Source organism: Pyxicephalus adspersus, chromosome Z (assembly GCF_032062135.1).
Source record: "Pyxicephalus adspersus chromosome Z, UCB_Pads_2.0, whole genome shotgun sequence".
In the NCBI taxonomy this organism is placed as follows: domain Eukaryota; kingdom Metazoa; phylum Chordata; class Amphibia; order Anura; family Pyxicephalidae; genus Pyxicephalus; species Pyxicephalus adspersus.
In genome coordinates this window covers 83,552,334-83,576,578 of record NC_092871.1, presented here as the reverse complement: position 1 = coordinate 83,576,578, position 24,245 = coordinate 83,552,334, and the positions used below count along the sequence as shown (strand labels likewise).

General features: G+C 38.2%; 1 protein-coding gene across 1 annotated transcript in view; it reads right to left on the bottom strand.

Annotated features, from left to right (window-relative positions):
- The window catches only part of BRINP1 (BMP/retinoic acid inducible neural specific 1), a 90,726-nt gene extending 67,224 nt beyond the window's left edge, over nucleotides 1-23,502 (bottom strand). Inside the window, exons 1-2 of the mRNA XM_072430197.1 lie at nucleotides 23,250-23,502; nucleotides 19,880-20,070 (exon numbers count right to left, since the gene is read on the bottom strand). Of these exons, the coding sequence (XP_072286298.1) occupies nucleotides 19,880-20,070; nucleotides 23,250-23,455 (397 nt within the window). The 5' untranslated portion in view covers nucleotides 23,456-23,502. The remainder of the gene's footprint in view (nucleotides 1-19,879; nucleotides 20,071-23,249) is intronic.
- Nucleotides 23,503-24,245: the final 743 nt, after the last annotated feature.

Genomic DNA, 24,245 nt, shown 5'->3' with positions numbered 1-24,245 from the left:
TTTGGAGGATAGTGCCATTCCCACTCTGGAGCCGGCTCAGGTAGATTATCTGAATTCACCAATTACCACAAAAAAATTATGTCAGTGTTAGGTTGATTGTCTATGGGAAAAGCACCTGGTCCAGATGGGTACACAATTGAATTTTATAAGATGCTAAAAGAGGAAGTATCTCCACCTTGGAAAATTTGTATACGGATAAGTGGCAAGGGAAGTACACTTTTCCAACTGGTATAGAATCTTATATTAAAAAAAAACAAAAAAGATAAGGACCCAAGATATCCAAAGTCCTACAGACCCAATCATAGCAAATCGGTTGGCTAAGTTTCTCCTACAAATAATATCACCAGTACATGTGATTTTTGTTAAGGGGAGATCAGTCACTAATATTAGGAAGCCCCTACTGCATGCTTTAGCGTTCCTGGCTTTTATCCAAATCTATTCATTGGAGAAGGGCGCCGCTTCTTTTTAATTTAGCTTTAGAACCTTTGGTGAGAGTCATTGAAAACTTGCAGGATTTACATGGTATACAATTTCATACTCAAGAGGTACACTCCTCTTTTTTTGCAAATGATATACTAGTGTTTACTTTAAGACCGGCTATGGACCTATCCTATTTGCATGCTATGTTCTTAAAGTCTGGGGAAGTATTCATATAAATTTTGACAAAAGCGAAATTTTACCGATAACTCGGCTGAGCACTGCCCTCTTCGTAGTTGCTAAACAATATCTTCTATATCTGGAAAATTAAGGTGAGTGAGTTGCCATCTTCCATATATTCTCTGAATTATCCACCACTTATACAAAAAATACTAAAAGAATTGAAAATGTGTGAACACTTACCTCTGTCATTAATAGGCAGATCCCTTTTACCTAAGATGATGCTTTTCTCTAAATTATTATACCCACTGCAAACTATCCCAATATTATACTCGTCCTTGTATATCTACTCACAAACTACTAAACTACTAAACTTCCACTGACGGAAGGTGGGTTAAAGCTGTATATCCAATATCAGATTGTACATCTTGGCTTGTCTCTCCAGACATATGACTGACTGGCTGAAAGGCGCCTCCGATTACTCAAACTATGAACTGGAACAAGCAATAGTTTATCCATGGGACCCTAAAGCTCTGCTCCATACCAAAATTGCTAAACTCCCGGGTTCCTTGAAACATAATATTCTTTTTAGGGATACAATTATTACCTGGAAGAATGTGAGGAAGAGGATGAGGCTTCTAATCACATTTTCTAGATATTTGTTGATTAAGTGCAACCCAGGATCCAACCAATCCACAGGGACAGGTCCACAAAGCATTTCACATATGGGAAACTAAGCGTTTGCATTGTGTTGGTGACTTAAGCCGGATTTTCCTGGAAATACTGTCTCCACAATTTTTGAAAAACAAATATTCTTTGCCAGAATGGATGGTACACCCTATTAACGTTACACAAATACACCATTATGGGAAGCTAACCTAGTTGAACCTAGTTGCTGATTATTTGGGAACGTTTCAACCCAATGTGTTTGATAGTATGCTATGTCTACCGATGTCTTCCATTTCTGCTGTTTATTCATTTCTCCAATCATTTTATTTCAAGCCTCTGAGAGACACTAATGTAAAACACTGCGTGAAAGATTTTCCATGTTCGAATGTGGTAGAGAGAATATTGTCTGGGTATCTTGCGATCCGTAAATGTATGACCAATGAAAATTGGAGGGAAACTCAATTCAAATTGATGCAGAGGGCATACAAGGTTTTTTGATCAAAATCCCACGGGGAATGGCCCAAAGAGATCAGATGGCATAAATGAAAAGACCATAGGCCCTCTCTAAAATACTATCTGTGGACTTGCCCACCAATTTCTTTGTTCTGGCAACATGTTGTCCATTTTATTTAAAAGATAACAGGTTTTACTGTCCTTCTTGATCCTTTTTTTTGTGAATCGTTGGGAGCTGGGAGGACACTGTGGACCAGGGTTTAGGTAGTGGGACCAGAAGATGGGCCAGTATATTTCCGCTGGCTGCTAGAAGACCTATTATGGCATCATGGATATCCACCTGCCCTCCCCTAGTGTCTGAAATTAAAACTGCCCTGTTACAAATTTTATACAGAGAGCTGCTGGAAGCCAATCAGGGTGATGATCTTGCAGTCACCTACTTTTTGAGCAAGTGGCATGCTTTCATTGACAAAGCATTGGCAGCCTCTGAAAGGGATGCTATTTACTTGAAATTACAATATTCCACATGGTACATAACTAATAGAGTGTATTGATTTGAAATAATTATGCATACATGGTGAAAAGATTTATTTCATCCCTGGATTAGCTGTATTTGAGTGTGTTTCTATGTCTATTTCCGTGTTGGTTTATATATTTTATGTTTAAGTTTTTCTTTTCTGTTTTTGTTGTGCTGCTGATTGTTAGGAAATGCGCATCTTTCCGGGGACTCTGTCCTGTGCGCCATTGCAGTATGAAACACTGTTTATTCTGTCCAGCAATGTCATTTGCAGCAGCCAGGAAGACTAGGATAGCAGCAGCCCCTGCTTCCCTTTAGTTGTGCAGCCTGATGGATTTTTCACATCCCCAGCACTACTTTGTGAGGTTGTGCACAGCTGAAGGGGATTTCAGAGGCAATTAGGTCCTGACTCAGTCCTGCACTGCTATTGGCTGCTGGGACTTTATAGCCTCTCTACCCCCAGTCACCAGTGCCTGTTGTAGTGTATAGCTGGGCTAATCTGTGCTGAAGTTTTTTTTCCTCTGATTTATTGTTGCTGACCTTGCCTGTTCCTGACAACCCTCTTGAACTCAGCCTGGACCGACCTTTGCCTGAGACCCTGACTCTGCTTGTGCCTTTTTCTTCTTACTTCATTTGGTGGACTGAGCTCTTGTGTTTGACCTCTGCTCTGTATTCTGGACTTTACTCTGTTTTATCTATCTTGGTACCGCTTTATCTGTGGGCTCCTGGCTGGCTGCCAACCCAGGCTGAGCGGGGGCTTGCTATAGGTGAAGACTGTGGTGTTCAATTGGGGGACTGGTGTCTGTTGAGGACTGGTGCTTACACTGATACTATTTTTAATTTTCAGCTATACAAATGCTGTAAAATGTATGCAAAAATTAAAGATAAAAAAAATGTTTAAAACAAAAATATGAAACTCAGACGGAAAACTGTAACTTCTCGTTACAGTTACCAAATTTGAACCCTACAAAGAGGGTACACAATATTAGTGATGTGTTCCATGTATTTATTGTGAGCTTGTAACAACAAATCAATGCAAGAAACCAAAAGCCAAGGAAGAAAAAAACATCCAGCAAGTGAAACCACGTACTACTATATATAAAAGCAGGGAAGGTAGGTAAATAAGGAACGGAAACCTAGGCAGGAGTAGAAACATAGGAAGCAAGGTAATGAGTAGCAGAAGGCCAATAAAAGAATTTAAGACAGTACAAAAATTGGGTTGGGTGCAGTTAAAGCTCTGCTCCAGTTTTTTCCTAACACAAGCTTTTCCCCAACCAACTTCTTTGACTGGACCACATCCCCTATGCATAGGAGTGTATATTTGCTAGTACAAGGCATGGAGATGTTTGTTTTATAACATATAAATGATTGGGAAGATGAAGGGTTGCTTTGATTATGATTTCACTTATCCTTCGAATAACTATAATAAGCCTAATTATCATCCAGGGATAAGAGAACTGTAGCAGGACTAAACCCACTACCCTTAAGAACAGTAATTTTCAACAAAGCCATCACATTATCCTCTGCAAAACACAACCGGGTTTCTGGTTTGTTTCTGTAAGCTTTGATTAATCAAGCAATTCTCATTCCATTAATTAAATAAAGGTCTTTTAATTAGTTGACCCTGTCCAAAGAGTTGCAAGGAGACATTAGTTTTAGGTATTAATATAAAAGTCTATTACAAAGTGTGTTAATAAATTGTGAAAAACAGATTTTATATAACACTAAAAACAGAGCTTACAAGAAATATATGGTAAATTCTAGAATCAATCAGGCAGATAAGTGAATGCAAACAGTATATAGAAGCAAAGTGGTGGACTGAATATCTGTTTTATTGGTCCAATGGGCTTGCACACTGTACTAACACTATGTTCTCTACCTCCTGGTTTAGCTAATGGGAGGGTCAAATACATGAACATGTGGCACCCAAAGTAGGACAAACAATAGATGTGATACTAGATTTCCCATAATCCTGGTATTAAAGTGGAAACCATATGTCTACATGAGGAGGGCCCATAGTTGATGAGCCATTGAGGAACCTTAATCCGGCCAGTCTCAACCAGACTTGTGTAAAAGCCCAGGTTTCCTCCAGAGGTTGCAAGGAGTTTCTTAAACTGTGACAGACTGGCCTCTCATTTGATGATGCCTACAAAGTTCTGGGGCCACCACCAGCTTCTTGACTCAACACCCAACCCAACACTGTATGGATGAGCATTTTTCCTGATGGCCACCACAGTTGGAGTTATTTGTCCCCAATGTCCCCCATATAATTGTTTTAACAAGGGATTCTCCAAGCCTCCCAATAAATTGTTTTTAGTAGGGGTTCTCTAAGACCTGACAATTTTGTTAGGGTTTCCCCAAGGAAAGAAAGATTGAGAAAGACTGTTCTGAGGACCTTGTCCCATGCAACCCATCAGTTCGATGTCTATTAAGGTGTTATTCGAGCTATCAATGAGGGGGGACAGTCTTTCTACTGGACACCAATTGAAGAGTTATTTTATCCTAAAATTGGTTTTAGTTCACCAGGGCCTGAAAACTATTTCAATAGTTCCTCAAGGTTAAAAGGTTTGAGAAAGGCTGCTTCAATCAAGCAAACAAAAGGGAGAGCGGAATTTAAAAGATTCAGAATAGCAAAGAAACACCCCAGACCCTTTTTTTAAAGCATGGCAAAATTGTCTACTTGTCACAGTTCCCCAAAACTCTGAAAAACCCCCAGCTCATTGCAAATTTCCCACTTGCAACACGTTGATGTTACAATAAAAGAAACATGCTCATCATATGTGCTCACTCATTCCTCCTATCGATGTGTTAAACACCACTGCATTATTTTGTGCATTTCTATATCTACTAGGATGTCAGCTTTAAAAGACTGGAGACAGTTTTGATGCCTAATTAGATCCATAAATTAACCACTTTTAAATCTGACATCAGCTCCTATTACAGTATTTGGTTGTAGTGCTTCTGAGTAGATAAAAGGTTTGTCTTTTGATCTGCGAATAATGTGAGCTTCTGTGACCTTGCACAAAAAAAAGAAAAAAAGGGAAATGAAATAAATGTTAATCCTAATAAATCCCTTATAAACCATTATTTAACCCTAATTAGCCTAACTCTTTTCTTCCCTCAGAATCTTTTTTTTTAAACAATTTTTAAATTGTTTTGGTTAATTTGATAGAGCCCTATTCATTTCTTTAATTGTATTTCCTTTCATGTTTGATGGTCATTTCTTTTTATTGTTTGTCTGTTGATATTTCAATATAATAATAAAATAAAATTTAAGAAAATGTGGCTCTATATATATATATATATATATATATATATATTTACACATACATATAAATATTTATACATATACACATACATATATACACATATCCTCTTTCAAGTTCTGGGAACACCCAAAATAGTCATTTCATCACACTAATCTTTCGCAGAAGAATGAAAGTATATCATTCCTGGAACTGTATTTGCAATATAAGTGAAAATCAGAACGGATGGAAGAAAAAATCTAGTTCTGTAAGTCAGTCAAAAGTAAGCGAGGGTGGCATTGAGGCTAGCATTCTTGACTTTGCAGCGCTGGAACCCCAGGTTTGAATCCTTTACAAGGACGCATTTTCCATGGAGTTGGTATATTCTTCCCATGTCTATGTGGGTTTTCCCTGGGCGCACTGGTTTCTTCCTACATCTTGAAAACATACTGGTAGGGTAATTGATTTCATCCAAAAAAATTTGCTATGGCCTGTGTTAGTAGCATATGATGGGGACATTTACAACAATGCTACTAAATGGTATGACCTAATTAACAATTATGAATATTTGCCACATCCCAAAATTTCTACCAAATATTTTTAAGTGATCTGTATATCATTCAGAAGAATCTAGTGGTGGCATTAGTAGAGACTCAAAATACATAAATTTGGGATGGATAGTTGAAACAGGATTAAGTATTGTATTTTTTCATGAGCTGTACTACATCTGCCAATGATCAGTATAGTACAGCACAGCCAAGCCAGCCAACAAACTATAACAAATTGGATTACCCCTATTATATCCTGTCTTTAACAGATATAGTAATGTGGGATTGGAACTCACCGAGTTCTGATTCTAGGAGAACTAGGGAAAAGGGGGATACAAAGAAGAATGGAGGGACAAGGAAGATAAAGGGGAAAATAGAGAGGAGCGAGAAAGAAATGGGGAGAAAGATGGGAGAGAGAGGTAGAGAGATAGGGAAAAGGGAAAAAAAGAAAGGGAGTGGACAAAGAGAGTATATGAGAGAGAATGAGACTATAAGAGGAGAGAAGTAAGATATAAGAGAAGAGGGCAGTAAGTGGGAAGGAGAGAGGATGAAGGGAGAGCGAGAGAGGGAAATAGGGGAGAGAGTGAGGGAGAGAAAGGGGGAATGAAGAATGGAAGAGAGGTATGTTGAAGAGATAGGGCAGAAAGGAATAAAGAGAGAGGGGAAATAAAAAAAATAGAGGAGGAAGGGGCAGGACAGAGAGAGGGAGAGGGGGAAGAGAGGGAAGGAGGAAGAGGGTAGAAAGTGGGAGGAAAAGATGAAAGAGAGAGGGGATGGAGAGAAGGAGGGACAATGCAGAAAGATAGAAGGTGGATAAAGAGGAGGAGGAGAGAAAGAAAGAAAAAGAGGAATGGAGTGGGGAGAGAATGGACAGAGCAAATAGAGAGGAGAGAGTTTTGAGGAGAGGGAGAATGGAATGGAGAAAGAAGTGATACACTCAACACAGATGTCACCCTGCACAAATCTCTGCACTAAATGCAACCTTGGTATAGTCACTTTCACTTTGTGAATCCTGTTACTGTAGATCTTGTCGTTCAACAGCAGCAGGTTTCGGTTCTACGTAGACATGTTGTAATGCCACCCCCTAGTGGTTATGCCACCCTAGACAACAGCCTCGGTGGCCTTATGGGAAAAATAGGCCCTGCCTGTCAATGACCAGTATAGTGCCAATTCAGCCACTAAACAATGATAAATTGGTTGAGTCCTACTATACATATCAATAACAGGTATAATAATGTTGGATTGGAACTCGGAATGCTCAAATTACAAGTTCCGATCCAATGGATTAGCTCCAATATGAGACAAACTCTACTCAGATTGGAACTATCCAACAACCAGTAGACATTAGCTTGTGAGCTCCTTTCATAGATAGTTAGTGGTAAGTCTATGGACAGCTTAATTGATCCACACCACATAAATGCAAGATAATACTTATAAAACACAAAAAAGAGGGGCCGCCTGGGGGTCTATTTTGCAAAACATACAGCACAGTTCCAATGAATTGCCCTTTTATTAAAGGTGGTCCTCCTGGTGTTTTCACACCACCATTTGTTTTATATTTCTAGTTTTTGCCAAAAATAAAAAAGTTTTATCTTAAGTAAGAACAAAGTTGAATCAATACGCCCATAGCTATTTCTCATCTTCAAATGGTATAAAGGCGAGAGTGTATAAGTGGATAAATAAGCCATACTGTGCATGCTGATAGAAGGATTGTTCAATTTAAATAAAGGAAAAAGATAGGAAATGTTCCTCGTAACAACAGTTAAAATTGAGGTAAGAGTAGGATAAGCAATTATTTGGTTCATATACAGACAAGGACATTTTTCGTTTGACCTTTTGGAGGATTTTCAATGTTATAGTACAAGCTACGAAACCAAAGTATTGATTGTGGATTCAAACAGTTAGAGGTTCCCAGTGCTCCGTCAAGTTGCTCAGGTAATGTACAGGTTAGATATTTAAGTACAATCACAATACCCAAGCAGTCTCTACATCTCTATAAGCCATGCTACCACCACAGACTATAAAAGCAGAATTTCAAGCAGATATGAATGGCAAAATGTAATGTAGATCTATATATACTAATGCATTATTAATTGAATGCAGGCAATATAGATATCCGGTAATACCGGGAGGGAGGGGGAAAAAGGGGGAATGAGGGAGTGATGGGGATGGGGATGTTCCTCGTTCTCCCCAAGATAAGGGGTCTATGCAGTTGGGCCTCCGTCCTTAGTATATCAAATTACAAAAAAAGAAAACCATGAAGTGCTAGGAGAAAGCAAAGAAAGAGGCAGGCAATGCCATGTGACTAGCTTCTTGCAATACCCCTTTACAGCAGGACAATCCCCACACAGAAAAGCTGAAACACACAAGGTAAAAAGCAGCCCAAGAGTCCAATCAGTTGTGCCACATTGCAAGAAGCATTTTGATAGGAATAGAGTTAAGGAGCTGAGCTCATCAGTCTACTGCTCCTTCTTTCACCTCAAGTGACAATCTGCAGGGCATATAAATATCAAGTCTCCTTCCATTCTAGGTAGGGTTGTGCTGTGTGGCAGAACTGTATGCACAAGCATACAAAGCCCCGGGCAAATAAAACAGTTCTGATAAATCTATTATATCTGTGTAATAACTAATGGCTCGGAGTTCAGTTCCAATGGACATAGGGTAACCAGCTCAACTTTGGCACATTCTTCTAACAGAATCTTGCTCTCTGATAGAGAAAATTATAAACAGTTGTGGCTCAGCCAAATTTTAATAACTCTCAAGCATCTGAAATTCAGAATTCCTGAACCAGAAATCCCATTAAAGCCAAAGAGAATCTCATTCTGGTCTCAAGACGTATAAATTGCAGAGCAGCAAATGATGCAAAATTATGCAGAATCATTTGGAAAGCTCCCAGCAGCCCTGTCTGATAAGAAAATGGAGCCAAAAAAATTTTGAAAAATTAAGACATGATCTGGAGGAACCATAAATTCTGTGTAACCCTTTCTAGGGAAGAAAAATATATTCCCGTTGGATTTTGTAGGGGTGGCAGATTTAATGTACATATATACTTGTAACTGCGGAGGTATCTTCAAATTACTGAAGAAGAAGAAGAGATGCCAAAACTCAAGACATTTTGTTTTAAAAATTATATGTCATAGAGTTGAAGGCTGTTGGTCTTGAGGCAGGAGCTTGAGCCGAGAGGGGGAACACCAGTAAATCTTGAAAATGCAAAGTCCCCCATCCTGATGTTCAGGGTTAACTTCAGGGTTACTGGAAACATCACTGGTAGTTGGTTAAAAGTATATTTAATAAGCAATGGGCAAAATTCTAACATTTATAAAGCTGTCCTCCAACCTTTTTAGGTGTTTGGAGTTTTCTGTAGGCCAACACAAAGTTTAGAAGTCAACCTGAGAATATTATTAGCCAGTATTTATATGATGGTGACATATTACACAACGCTTTACAAAGTCCATACTCATGTAACTTGCTGTCCCTCAAAGGGCTCACAGTCTTTTATTACAGTCTAAAGTCAATTTTGGGGGAGAAGCCAATTAACCTATCTGCATGTTTTTGGAATGATGGAGGAAACTGGTGTACCTGGAGAAACCCATGCAAACCGGGGGACAACCTGCAAACTCCATGCAGATAATGTTCTGGCTGAATTTCAAACCTGGGACCTAGCACTGGGACCTAGTATTAGTGCCACCCATAGTGATTGGTTGTGTTTGATATATCCTGGATATTTGTAACCCTTCTGCCAATCTATTGATTTCAGCAAGCGCCAGGTTATTACTAATAACACCCCAAAGGAACAACTAATCTCGAGTTGGATTTGCCTGAAAACTAAATATGGCCTCTGAAGATCAAGTCAAATAGATTTGAGGAAACCAAGTCACTGAATATAATGCTAAATGCTGAGTTAACAGAGGACAAGATCAGCTCTTCTCACCATTAGCCAGAAGGTTACCACAAATGTCAGTAGTCACTGGATTAAAGCATATTCAAAGAGGTATTCTTACACCAGTTTGCTTATTTCTTTAGAGTATCACATACAATTCTAAAGCCTTAGCAATAAAAATACCATAGTAGACATTGCATGCATCGAATCAATGAAAAAAAATGATGTGCATGTCACCTACAAAGCAAACCAAAAATACATGTGACCAATATTGTTCTTCTGGTTTCTAGAAGTACAGTAAATGTGATGGTTACACTCTATTCAGATCAGGCCCCTCCATAAATATTAGATTTTTCTACCGTTCAGGTTTTAAACACTTGTTGGGACTTGTTGGGATTCCAAATGCATTGTTAGGGTTTAATATTTTTGTGATCGCCAGGAAGAAATTAGGCTACAGCCAATCCAACTGTTCCTTTATTTTCTTCGTGTGCCTAAGCTGAGGTTGTTTACTACTTCTGCCAGCTGTTGTTGAGCACGCTTCAGCAGTCTGTTTGCAAGGGGTTTAATTCTGAGTTATGAATATTTATCAGCTTCAGTCAATCACCGAGGATATTGTAGTGTGGGCTAGGAAGTAGGAAATAAATGGGGCATCCTGCCATAGTGTTCTTGGTTCCTTGGCTTTTACCCATAAGGATGGTGAGACGAATTATATGACTCCTCGACTTTTGCCCAAAAAGGCTGTTTGTTGGGGAACTCTTCCTTTCTGGGTAATTGATAAATTATATCATCCTACTATGGTTCATTTACACGCATTGCCCCTATAATAATGGTGGTGGTGCAGTTCCTCGTCCCGAAAAAAGAAAAGAGGCCACATGGCTAGAAGCAACATGTCACATCCAGCAGCATCCCCTTCGCAACTGTATACAAATGCACGCACAAAATGTATCCCAACTGCCCCCTTTTCTACCATCCAATGTGTGGTTGAGCCTGTGGTACAATGCTGCACTCAATTGCAAATCTAAAATTGCCCCAAGAGATACTTGACCTTGAAAAATCCTCTTTGACTGTCCTCTACTTGAAGAATGGTGGTGAATTAAAACGGAGACAGAAATTGAGTGTTGAAGAAATCAATGATAACACCATACTACTGGTCTTTGAAGTCTTAAATAAAAGTTCCTTCATCGATAATCAATATGACATAAAACATAACAGACAACGTATTTCTGGGATAAAGAATGCCCCTTCTTATTCATCAGGGCTATAATAAACAGAAATACGTAATAAGGATAATAACCTAAAAAGTAACATAATATTAGCTGTATAAATGAATGTATGGTCTATAGAATTTAATACTGACTATAAAGTATGTATTTATGATTAGGATAAAATGTGAGTATATATATAAATATATAAATATATATAAACACGGTTAAATGGTAAAAATCTAAGCATCTTAGTAAAATACAAAATACTGATATGAAACTAAATAAATAGATCTATGATATGTAATAAAATTATAAGCATTACCTTAAATGGTTCAAGAGCAATAAAATTGTGTAGTATAACAGATAATATGATGAATGTGTTCATTTAAACATGTAACCTAATATAGAAAATAACCTAACAAATAACAAAAATATGCCACAAGTTTTTCAAAAGAAATTTGTATTGATAATTGAATAACATAAATAACTAGTGATGTGAATCAATACTTGATATATAATGTTCCGATGCTACATGTACAGCAGAAAAATCTCAGTGGATATCAACAGACTGGGGACATAAATAAAAACTCACTCTGGTACTGAGTGAGAAATTAAATAAAGAGCCCTTCTCAGATATCCTTCCTTAGGGAATTGCTGCCAAGAAACCAATTGAATTTTGCTCCCTAAAGCTATGTTCAGGCGTTAGGTTTTCATTACCCAAGAGTAATATCCATGATTGTCTTGGGCAAAATTCTAACATCTATAGAGCTGTCCTCCGACCTTGTTAAGTGTCTGGAGTTTTCTGTAGGCCAACATGAAGGATTAGAAGTCAACCTGAGATTGAAGATTAGGTGTATTTGATCTCTCCTAGTTGTTTTTCCTGGTTCAGCACCAGTGTTCACCAGATGCCATTCCCAGAATATCTTCACCTATAGCAAGCCACCGCTCAGCCTCCGGAGGCCAGTTGCACCTTCCCAGCCCCCCAGGACTTGTTTGCGCATGGGATGGCGTCTTGGGAAGGATTGACAGAGGACCTGGAACCCAAACATTATGCAATACAAAGGATTCCAGCAGTGAGAAATCCAGTATACAGAGCCAGAGGTCATACACAGGGAATCAATCCACCAGATGAGGTATCCAAGGGTAAAGCAAAATCAGGGACACGGGCACAAGGTCGGTCCAGGCAACATACAATCACAGCGTCAGAAACAGGCAAGTCAGCAACAGTAAAGCCAAGGAAATAACACATTAGCAGCAGATCAGTCTAGCTTAACACTACAACAGGCACTGGGGATTGTGAGTAGAGAGGCTATACAGTCCTAGTAGTCAGACAGGGCAGTATGAAGCCAGGGACTAATCTGCTCCTAAATCCCATTACGCTGTGCAAAGTATGTGCTGGGGATGTACATCTCAGGCTGCAGGGAAGAGAAGCAGGAGATGCTGCTATTTCCACTGGACAGAATAAACAGGGTGGATAATGCCATGGCACACAGTGCTGGATCTCCAACTAGATAAGTCTCACTATGCACCCATCTACCGTCTTTAGAAAGTGGTTTGAACCAACGTTATTTCTAATAAATCTCCAGACAAAGAACCTTGAGTTGGATGTGCCTGAAACAGGGAGAGACACCTAAATGTGGACTCTGAAGATCAAATAAGTCAAGATATTTGAATCCTAATTCATAGATATATCTGTGTATTCACAAATATGTAATATGTGTAGTTTGGATTTATTTGATGGCTGTTGTCATGTTATTACACCATATTGTTTGTTAGAACTGACAAGGTTCCTTGATTTTTCTCATTTGATTGATGGCTAACATTCTGCTCTTAGCTTTCTATTAAAAATGAATGAAGTGAAGATTAAATATGTTCAATATTATGACTTAAAGCACAATGTTACAAAATGAATAAAATCAGTAGTAAAAGTTGAATACATAATAAACGGAATGACCAGCAAAGTTTAAAATAAAAGTTTTTTTTTGTTCTTTCTTCTTGTTTGATTTTATTTGTTTTACCTCTGATCCTTTTAATGTTTTGTTTCAATACATAAGAATGTTGAGTAAGCAACTGTTTTGTATTCCCATTTTATTCTTTCAGTAAAAATTTAAAGCATGCAAATAACAAAAACTGAAGAACGATAATTCCTCCTAGCCCCTTCGTCAAACAATAAATAGGCACAAATTAAACATGAAAAAAAAGAAGTCACGTGTTGACAGATGGACACACAGTGTTTTTGTGGATTGTCTCTTTTTAAACTTTCTATTATTACAAGTAAACCGATTTGGAGAAATTACTCTATTATTACAATTTATGTATAGAGAGTTAGAAAATAGCTTCAGGGACACATGGGTGACATAGCGGCAAGCTGCCAAAAAACTACAGCAGGGAGATATAAGCATCTAAGAAAGTCTGATGCTAAAGATTCATAGGGCCCCTAAATATATTCACCCAAGATTCATAAAACCAGGGCTGGACTGTAACCTACCAAAGGTAGTAAAAATGAGGGCTGCCAGATCACGTAGCTTTGTTGGCATAGTAGCAATTTTTGAAAGGCATCAGGAACCCATCAAGGGGCACAAAAACTAAATTTGGTGGCATATGACTGGGACCCATCAGATAATTTGTCCAGTTCTCCTGTGGGCTACTCTGACCCTGCACACAATAACCCAAGACTTTTCACAAAAGATGTGTTTGCAGTCCAATGTGCAGCATCCCTCCATTTATAGATATAGTGGAGAAGTGAGGGTAGCTAACCGGGGATAGGAAGTGTGTTTTTTGCAGGAATGAAGAGGGAAATAAAGGAAGAAAACTTTACACACCCCCACCACGAAAAAAGGAAAAGAAATGCAACTTCTTCAGGTAGCCCTAACAATACTTTTCCATCTTAGATTAAATTGTTCAGATTGGTCAAGAAATTCAACCACATTTAGAAATTCTGAATTCGGAATGTTATAAATAGGCTGTATTATACCCATCAATGACAGGTATGGTACGGCTTAGCCAACCCAGCTGCTGTCAATAACAAGTACAGTAAGGTTCCAATACATCATTGATAGGTATAGCAGGACTTAAACAAGTCAATTATTGATATAGTAGGACTCATACAGCTCAATACCAATTAAAGTATAGCTCAGCCAATCCAACTGCCAGATGATACCAGCTGTCATCATCTGGCAGCCTCCTTTACTTGTCAATGACAAATATGGTATAGATCAGCCAATGATTGGTTTAGTAGGACTTTAATGGGTCATTAATATGTATACTAGGGTTCAGACAGGTCATTTACAGGTATTGTATTCGTCAACCAATCTAGTCGTCCGTTGATGGCGGCTGTCATCATCTGGTGGCTTCCTATACTTGTCAATGACAGGTATGGTACAGCTCAGCCAATGATGGGTATAGCTGGGCTCAGACAGGTAAATCTTAGGAATAGTAGAGTTCAGAAAGGTCAATGACAAGTATAGTAGGGCTCAGACAGGTCAATGATACGTATAGTAGGTTTCAGACAGGTCATCAATAAGTATAGTAGGGCTAATGCAGGTCAATCATAAGAATGGTAGAGTTCGGAAAAGTCAATGACAGATATAGAAGGGCTCAGACAGGTCAATGATAGATATAGTAGGATCCAGGTAGTCATTATTAGGTAAAGTAGGGGTTAGACAAGTCAACAATAGGTATAGTAGGGCTCAGAAAAATCAATGATAAGTATAATTGGGATTCATAGGTGAATGATACTTATAGTAAAGTGCAGGTGCATTGAGTTGTCGGTTGGTGACACCTGCCATTGCCTGGAGGCCAAGTATGCCTGTCCATGACAGGTAATGTTATATGAAAACTTGAGTTGCTCAAACTTCATCTTCTGAATCTTAAAATAGCTCCGATTCAAGAGATTGACTTCAATTTAAACGATCTGACCACCATTAGCCACCAAAGTTAAGGACTGGTAAGCAGGTATATACTAAAAATGTTGGTTTTGGATTTAGATACGCTTTTACGTGTTTTAGTTCCAAATGCCCCAAGGAATACTAAACACGTCTCACCTAAAATTAAGCTGTATGCAGTATACAGACAATGCTATTTGAAATGTGTTGTTGAATAAACCCCGCTGGCAAGTACAGATAATCTTCATACGCAGAAACTTTATATCTGTGTTGATCCCAGAAAATTGGTATAAGTAGAGTTGCAAAATAATGGCCCACTCCAGGTAAAATAACACAATTACACAATTTTTATATACTGCTTTATGTAAGTGAGGGTCAGAAAAAGACTCATGAATAAACACTTGAAAGAAATGGAAATTAAAACTGAACTCCAGGCAAACAGCCAAATAAACAGAAAGAATACTTAAAAGGTAACTGTTCTGAGTGCCAAGGGATATGCATTTTTCGCCTATTCAGGCCTGAGATTTAAATAGTTCGGACACATAGTAAAGACATGGAAGTGGAGCTTTTCTTTGCTGAAGTTATGTAACAATTTCAGGTCTTGTCCCTCTCCCAGCCTGTGACTGCATGAAGAACAGAGAAGGGGGTACTCTTATCTCTATATTACTTTGCTCTTCCTATTGGTATGTTGTCATCCTCTACCGATCTGAGCTCTGCAAGAGGCTGCTAGCAAGACAAATTCAATTATTTATACTACGAATATTGAAAAATACATTCAAAAGTTGAATAAATGTGTGTATTTTATGTTTGCCTGGGTTTTAGCTGTGAAGCAATGAAATAAATGGTCATTTTGTGCAATTTTTCTTTCTTTTAGCAATTTTTCTTTTTTTCAGCATATATAAAGCAAAAGACTGCAATAAAAAGTTATAAATATTTGTATATGGTTGCAGATACAATAATCAGAGCAGACCAAGCTGACCTTCAGTGCGCTGCCTCAAGGATTTACGAGTAGCGCATATTTCAAATGTCTCAGATCCTATAAGAGTGAGTTCGCGTTTGCATTTATAGATGTGTATTTTTCAATCACCTCTCTCACATAATGCATTTTAAAAAATGTAAGGGCCTCGGCAGCTTTAAGTACTGCCAGGGGCGGACATACCATTTACATAAGCTAAACAAGAGCCTTCTGGGATGTAGAGGCCCATTTATACCAGATCTGGGTTAGTGATTGCCGAGATCTGTCACTTTGGTAGGACTGCTGGATTTTTCAAATTTTGTTTCCCAATGTGATTCAACACATGGGTTTGAAAATGGCCACAGCAGCACTTTATTTAATTATAATAAATACAATTGACATAAGTAACCCCAATAAATAACCAAACCAAATGCCAAAGGGGGGTCCCATGTTTTGTAACTACTAACATCCCACTATTCCACAGAACCCCACCAAGCCGCCATGACAATTCTTATTCATTATTCCAACCCATTACCAAACCATAACCAGGCTGGTGGAACCTCTTTTTCCTTTGGCCCAATCTTTTGAAATGATCCAGCAATCTCCACCTAATACCACGAGGCTTCTCTCTTGACTGCTGAATTCTAGTTAGGTAAGCCCTCTCACATTTACATTGCCAGTTTCCATTTAAGTTTTTTAAGGCACTAACTCCTCCCTCTTCCTGTAATGTAGCTTCTATATTCTTAGTTCATGATGGCTCACAATATTGTATGTGGTGTTAGGCTCACAGATGTTCTAACCCAGGGGTGTCAAACTCAAATACACAGTGGGCCAAAATTAAAAACATGGACAAAAAGAGTTCAAGTTTGGCGGGCCAAACTTGAAACTACTACAATTTCCTGCGTCAAGAAAACAGTCCAATGCGGGCTTAATGTTATGTTCCAGTGGCTGGAACTCCCTCTTCACTGAAATAGCACCGCCACTACAATTCCCTGCATATATAAAACAGTCCAAGGCGGAACCACGCATAGGGAGAAAGGCCACTGATCTATAGGTGCGAGTGATGCCGGGAATTGTAGTAGCGGCACTATTTCAATGCAATGGCGGGCCAACTGAAATTCATGTTTAGGATTTTTGGGGCCAAAAATAAGGACAGTGAGGCCAGATTTGGCCCCCGGGCCAGAGTTTGGCCCCCCCTCTGTTCTAACCTGTCAGGAAACCTGCAGCTCTCTATGTCACCAGCTTGTGGCACTGTGGTTTAGCAATCTTTGCATGTGCTTCCACTGGCACCCAGCAGGTGGCTTGCTGCAGCCTCACCTCCTGGTTTGGCAGCGAAGTACATACAAGGCATTCAGTGCCAACTGCAAGCAATATATTACGCTGTGGGTTTCCTGACATAACTCTTCCTCTGCTTTTGTTGTCTGTGTCCATGTCCAAGAAATTTTCTTCACCTAATCCCCTGGTGGTACAACTATTAGACAGGAGACAGCTGTTTAGACCCAACTAACCTTTCCTTATGTCCCTTTTAAAGCTGAAAACAATGGTTGAAGATCTACTTTTAAGAGACAGATATCCCTATAGTTTTGGCTATCCTCATCACTGTCCCCCTGTTTCTCCACAAGTTTCAGGATTTTACCATAAGCAGTTAAATGTATCTAAACAAAACTTTAAAGCCAAAATGTTGTGGGCAACTAACGATCACACCTACCAAGATGGTCAAATTGTTGCAGCCACCACTCCAACAATGGGGTTCAGGCCAGCTCCATAAAGACATGGTCTGACCAGATTGGTATGGAAGAACCCTAGTGTCCTGCACAGTACCTTGATCTCAACTCTGCTAAGCACCTTTGGGATAAGTTACAACACCCATTGAAAGTCAGCTTTTCTCATTCTACATCAGTGCATGACCTCACAAGTGAAATTCCATTCCAAGAACATGGTCTGACCATGTTGTGTCCTTCACAGAGCTCTGATCACAACTTTGCTGAACACCTTTGGGATGAATTATAACAAACATCGGAAGCCAGTTCTCATTCTACATCAGTGCTTGACTTCACAAATGACCACAACTTTCAAACACATACTCATACTTCCCAGAACATTGCAGACTCCTGAAGCCATGTTGTGGAGGGTAAGGCAATGACACATTATTGGTCATGGCTTTTTAATGGGATGTCCAACATGATCATTTAGGTGTGATAGTCAAGTATCCACAAATCTTTGGCTATATTTATGTTATATATATTCTTCCAACCATGGTGGGCACACCTCAGAGTTGTAAAAGCAGTACTGATGTGATAACACTAGCACCCCTGCCTTCATGAATATACTTTAAAGGACACCTTGATGCTCTTCATTCATGATATGTCTCTAGTCCTCTGGATTAAATGACTGGGCAAATATTGCACCCAAAAATATGTACAGCACAAGAATCCCTCAGATTAGTGGTCAGTTTTTGCTTCTTTATTTTTTAGCTACTTGATGGCCCTTACTGGTACAAAAAAATACTGTCTGTATTCAGGCTTTAAGTAATTTTACAATCTAATGTATGACACCCTTATGGAACTGAATTCTGATGTAAAACAATATCACATACTGGATTGAATAACTCTTTCTCTACCTTGTAGGCAACTAAATATTTAAATTTTCCTATTGTTTTCGTTTTAATTTACCCAACATCAACATAATTTATGAATATATGATAATATAGACTCTGATCATTTATTAATAGCAATCAAGACTTTGAGAGAAAAGTTTAAAAATTAACTCACACATTCATGCTTTCAAAAAACAGTCATTGCTTTTATAAAATTGCAATATTTAATTAGAAATAATTATCTTAAGGAAGTGGGCTGATGATACTCGAAGATTAACTAAATTAGCAGCAATACAACTGTAAAATGGATTTGTAAATGCACATTCATTAATTTAAAGCTTAGAAAACTACAGAGCTAACATGACACTTATTTAGTATGTTATGACACATAGGATGTGCTTTGCACCACCTGTCCTACACCATGATTATCGATCTTGGTTGATGATGTAAAAGACAATATCTTGGGATTTTTTGCAAAAAAAAAAAGCTAATATAATTTTCAGAGCACAGAAAACATGAAATTAGTCTAAGGATAAACTCAATAAAACAAAAAAATAAGAAAAATATTAATATTTAAAGCTATAAAATCTAAAAACAAAATAAACATTAACTGCATGTTGATTTTTTTAGATTTCAAGCAACTTTTTGAGTTTTAGAGCAGCTGCAGTCATTTAAGAGATCCTGTCACCTTGAACAAGGTTCCTTTACCCTTCACCAGTTTTCAAATTGCTTGGCCATGCAAAGCAAGCCATCAGGTTCCTTTTAATGGATTTTCTGCTAGAAGCCAATAAACATTTTCCCTTCACCATCCTAATGCTTTGTTAGACCACCAGGAACAAAGAAAAATATCTGCTTCCTCGGAGTATGGGGCATTATGAGATTTCTTCCTCATGAATGTACCGACACTTGTCATTGAAAACCCAATACTATCACATGGTTGGATCACTGAACAATTACTACCTATGTTCAATAGATGAGGATAGAAGAAAATTTTCAGAACAAGACAACTTGGCATGGGGTTAGGGGTTAAATGCATTTCTTACACATCAACTTGTATTTTCTGTATTTTCATACCTTTAAACTATCCTTAAAAGTATTTTTCACAAACCTGAAGAAGCTCAATTACTACCAGCAGACATGTCTCTATATGACCTTTATTTATAATGTGGTACCAGCACCTTCAGAACACTTATAATTGATACGGCAATAAGCACCAATATTACTGATCTCACTTAAATGTATCCTTGACATGTTCTAAACATAAACTCTCATATGTTGAAACAGATAAAAAAAAACATTTGGCTAATTAGTTTATAAGTTTGTGTCTTACCCCCCAGAGTGGCAGAGACCACTAAGTGGGTGCCGTATTTCTTGATGATGGTTTCGATAATCTGATGAGTGCTTGGCCTCCTTCCTAGAAGCCTCAAACTCCGCTGGAAATCAGGCATCAAGGGCAAGATACTTTTTTGAGGCTCCTTACGGTCTACTGCTATGTTCCTCACCTTCCAGCGGGCAAATTCCCTTCAAAAAAAGAATATAGGAAAACATAATTAGACTGATGACAAGGCTAAATATCAACATTTCAGTCAAACCAATTCTTCAGGATGGGACTAATTAAAATACGTTTCAACCCTAAGTCAATATACATCAAAAGCATGAATGTTTTTTTGGTTTTTCAAAGGTTTATGTAATTGGAAAAACCCTAGTCAGGTCTTTGTTGCAATTTGTGAGAACACTGGGAAAAATGGCCATTAAATTAGAAGATTTCTGTTACTTCCTCTATTTTTTTGGATTTTTCCTCATTTTTAGTCTAGGTGGCACCAGGACAAATGGAAAGGTGAATCAGTTCAGTGAGGATACAGACAGCAATATAAATGTGACAAAAGTTCTAAAACGTCTGTACTCATGGATTAAGATTAAATGAGTTTTTGTTTTTTGGGGCCCTGCTTATGTATATTAGGAACCTGCTACAATTAATGAGCTCCCATCTTGGTGACTCCTTGTCCAGCACAAACAACCAGTGAATCCTACATTGTCCTCTTGACAACCCCTGGGCTTATCCCTTGCCACCATCTTTGCCTCTTTGAAAGCTACTTTTGTCTTTCTGGTTCTGTCATGCCGCATTTCCCCAATGATGTGGCACCAGATTTTATTTATATGCAGATGGAGATCTTAGGCAACATCACTATTTCCCTTGGAAAAATTAAGCTGAATTCAAGGCAAGTAACCAGGTTGAAATATAGTACTTATATATGTGCTATTTACATTGTCTTTTTTCTACCCACTGGTCTTCTGGTGTATGCCTGTCCCATGCTACCATGTTTGCCTCCTAAGTCTCTGTAAACTAGCCGTGTCCTCTTGGTTTCTTCATGCTGCATTTCAGGTGATGTGGCACCAGATCTCATTTAAATGAAGATCGAGATTTCGGGCAACATCACTATCTCCTTGGCAATTTAAACCTGAACTTCAGGCAAGGAACCTGATCAAAATACATTTCCTCTTTCTGCTAACTGGTCTTCTGTGGCACCAGTTCTCATTTGTGTGCAGATGGAGATCTTGGGCAACTTCACTGCTTTCTGGGCAATCTAAAGCTGGACTCCAAGGCATGGAACCAGGTCCAAATACATATTTGTGTGCAATTTACTTAGCAAATGATTTGTATTTCTGATCATGCAATCCTGAGCCATGTCAATGACCATATGCAATGTAAAAAGACCTGCCATTCACTTTAAACAATACAGCTTGGTCACCAGCCTGCCTCAAACACATGATATGATCTTTCTGCTCTCTTCTTCCATTACCATGTCCCCCATCAGCACATGTAAAAACAAGACACCTGATAGGCCCAAAATGTCCAATCTTGGTAAAAAAATAAAATTTCGGTATATTTACTCAAGGAATTAAAATATCTTTATTGTGTTTTTTTTTTTTTTTTTAAATGTGTTTATTGTTTTTTATGTCCTCCTGTTCATCTCTAACTTCTGAAGTTAATTTATGCCAAAAATAAATATGTAGGGACATATTGTTAAAATATCTCTATTAACAATATAGCATATTATTCTTGAATACATTTGAATATATTTTGCTTTAAAATGTTTTTTACAAATTATTTATGACATTAAACACATGGTACGCTGTGAAAGATTTGAGGACTTTGCCCCCCATTATTTTGCTTTTGCATTTTCCTACCTTCTGTTCTATTATTTCCATTTCCATGCATAATTCTGCTATGCTTTGACATTTCTCCTTGACTGTAAATCATTACCATGGCTGATGTTTTCTTTTCTTTTATTTGTACATGTTATGGCACCAGTAGTGCTGGCTGTGGCATCTTATTTATTATTCTGTCTGAAAGAACTACAGTCCAAAAATTGAAAGCCTGCCAGAAGCAACAACAAATTCGCCCAGTCCTCATTTATTTAGTCCCCAGAAGGTCATCAGTTTCAGGTGGTATTATTTAGACCAATCAGAAAGGTCTTTTATGAGATGAGACTATAGAACTTTCCATTTTACGTGATGCATGTCAAAAAGTTGTAGCCTAATGTGTGATTGTTAGTTTATTCCTAAAGTGCAGGTAATTAGTTTTACTGTTTGGATATCGGCAAACAAACTTTTTTTGGTCCAGAACTTTCAGAACTGAACAAACCTATTGATGGAACCAACTTTTGAACCAATGGCTTGAGCAACTGTATGATTCAATTATGGTATTTAATAATTACAGGCTTGTAAGCTACTTAATGTAAATACTGACTTGCAAATACATTGGTATGGTTTACAGAAGGAATGTTCACATAATTGATGGCACCTGGAAACCAGCCACCAATGAGAGCACTGGCTACTTTTTAAATAATAGTTATGGACTCCAAACTCCCTATACCTAATTTGACTGGTCATTAGCTGCGCTTTACCCCTGATGACCAGCCAATGAGAACTCTGTCTGTTCTATATAATACCAATTGACTTGCAAGCCACCATTTATATTAGTTATGAGTGGCTTACAGACCCTTAGTTATGCACACAGTGGGAAGCACTTTGGAATATCCAAAGCTGAAATTGTTATTTTGTTAAACTGAATGCCCTTGAACTCAACAAAAGCATATTTGAGCAACATTAGTGGTTATTGTGCTGCTAAAATGTAATGTTTTTAATGAATTTGAATAATACTAAATTTGCTATATTTTTACCTAAATTAGGAAAAAGGCAACAAATGGGAAGTGAACTCATGCCAGGTTCTCTTTAAAGTCTCATTGCACTTTTAATGCAGGTACGTTTAAATAGGAGCTCATTTTGCTCCTTCATTCCCCTTTCGAGTTTAGCTAAATATTGATGATTGGGATGTAGAAAGTCTAGTGACATGACCTGTCAAATTCATGTCATAAGAATCTCCTTCTATCATGGAATAAGCAAGGAAAATGCCATAGGACACTGCAAACTCTACATTTTATAAATGGGTTGCTGCCACTTTCCACCATAAAGTGAGACATTGGCCCTGATTTATTAAAACTCTCCAAGGCTGGAGAGAATACACTTTCACAAGTGAAGCTGGGTGATCAAGCAAACCTGGATAGGATTTCTTCAATGTAATTTGCTATTTCCTAGCAAATGCTTTGAATCCTGGACCAGATCCATCCCAATTATATCAATACTGAACATACAACAAAAACCATTTGATCAATGACAAATATTAAATGGGTTTTAACCTGTAAATCTTGTATCTAGTTGAGTAGCCCTGCCGATGCCTTTCCACAAAGGACAGGTAACTCCGAGAATGATGAAATGGTCCTCGATCAGAGATAATCCAGTCAAATTCTTTGGAGACATGTTCCTGGAATTGGAATGATTTCTGAACTGTGATCTGTTCCCAAATAAACAGGAAGGAGAGCAACTTGAATAGACGCCAGCTCATGCTTCTCCCTCTGCTTCTCCCCTCTCATTATTGCTCCATTTTTTGGAGTCCTGTGTGAGGAAGACAAAGGTGACAATTGTTAAAAATAATTATTTATCGATCCTCAGGTAGAGTATCATCAAAAGCACAGTTTTGCACCAGTTCTGTATGTACAATTGAACCAAATGAGTTAAAGAGAAACTGTAACTATGTTTTCATTGGTTTATATGCTCAAGCTCATGACAAAGGATTCACAGAGTACTATGGGATTGCTTTAAAAAGAAGCACATTACATCTCATTGAAAAAAATGTTGAGCCATCCAATAAAGAAGCTTTGTATTCATTTCTTCTTCTTCTTTTTACTATATTTACTCTTATTATTAATAAAAAAAATAGGATTTATATAGTGTCAACATATTATGCAGCATTTTATATTAAATAGGGGTTGCAATTGACAGACAGATACAGAGAGTGACACAGGAGGAGGAGAGAACCCTGCCCAAAAGAGCTTACAATCTAGGAGGTGGGGAAGTATCACACATATGATATGGAATGGTGGGTGGGTAGTGAGGGTTTATGTAACAGAAGATGACAGGTAGGCAAGTTTGAAAAGATGGGTTTCGAGTGCTCTTTTAAAGTAGGAGTGGAGTAGAAAGTAGGAGCAAGCTGAATAGGATGAGGGAGAAGATTCCAGAGAGTGGGGGCAGCTCCAGAAAAATCTTGGAGCTGTGCGTGTGATGAGGTTATGAGTGAGGAAGTTATTAGCAGGTCATTGGAGTAAAGAAGAGAGCAGCTAGGATTGTATTGCAAT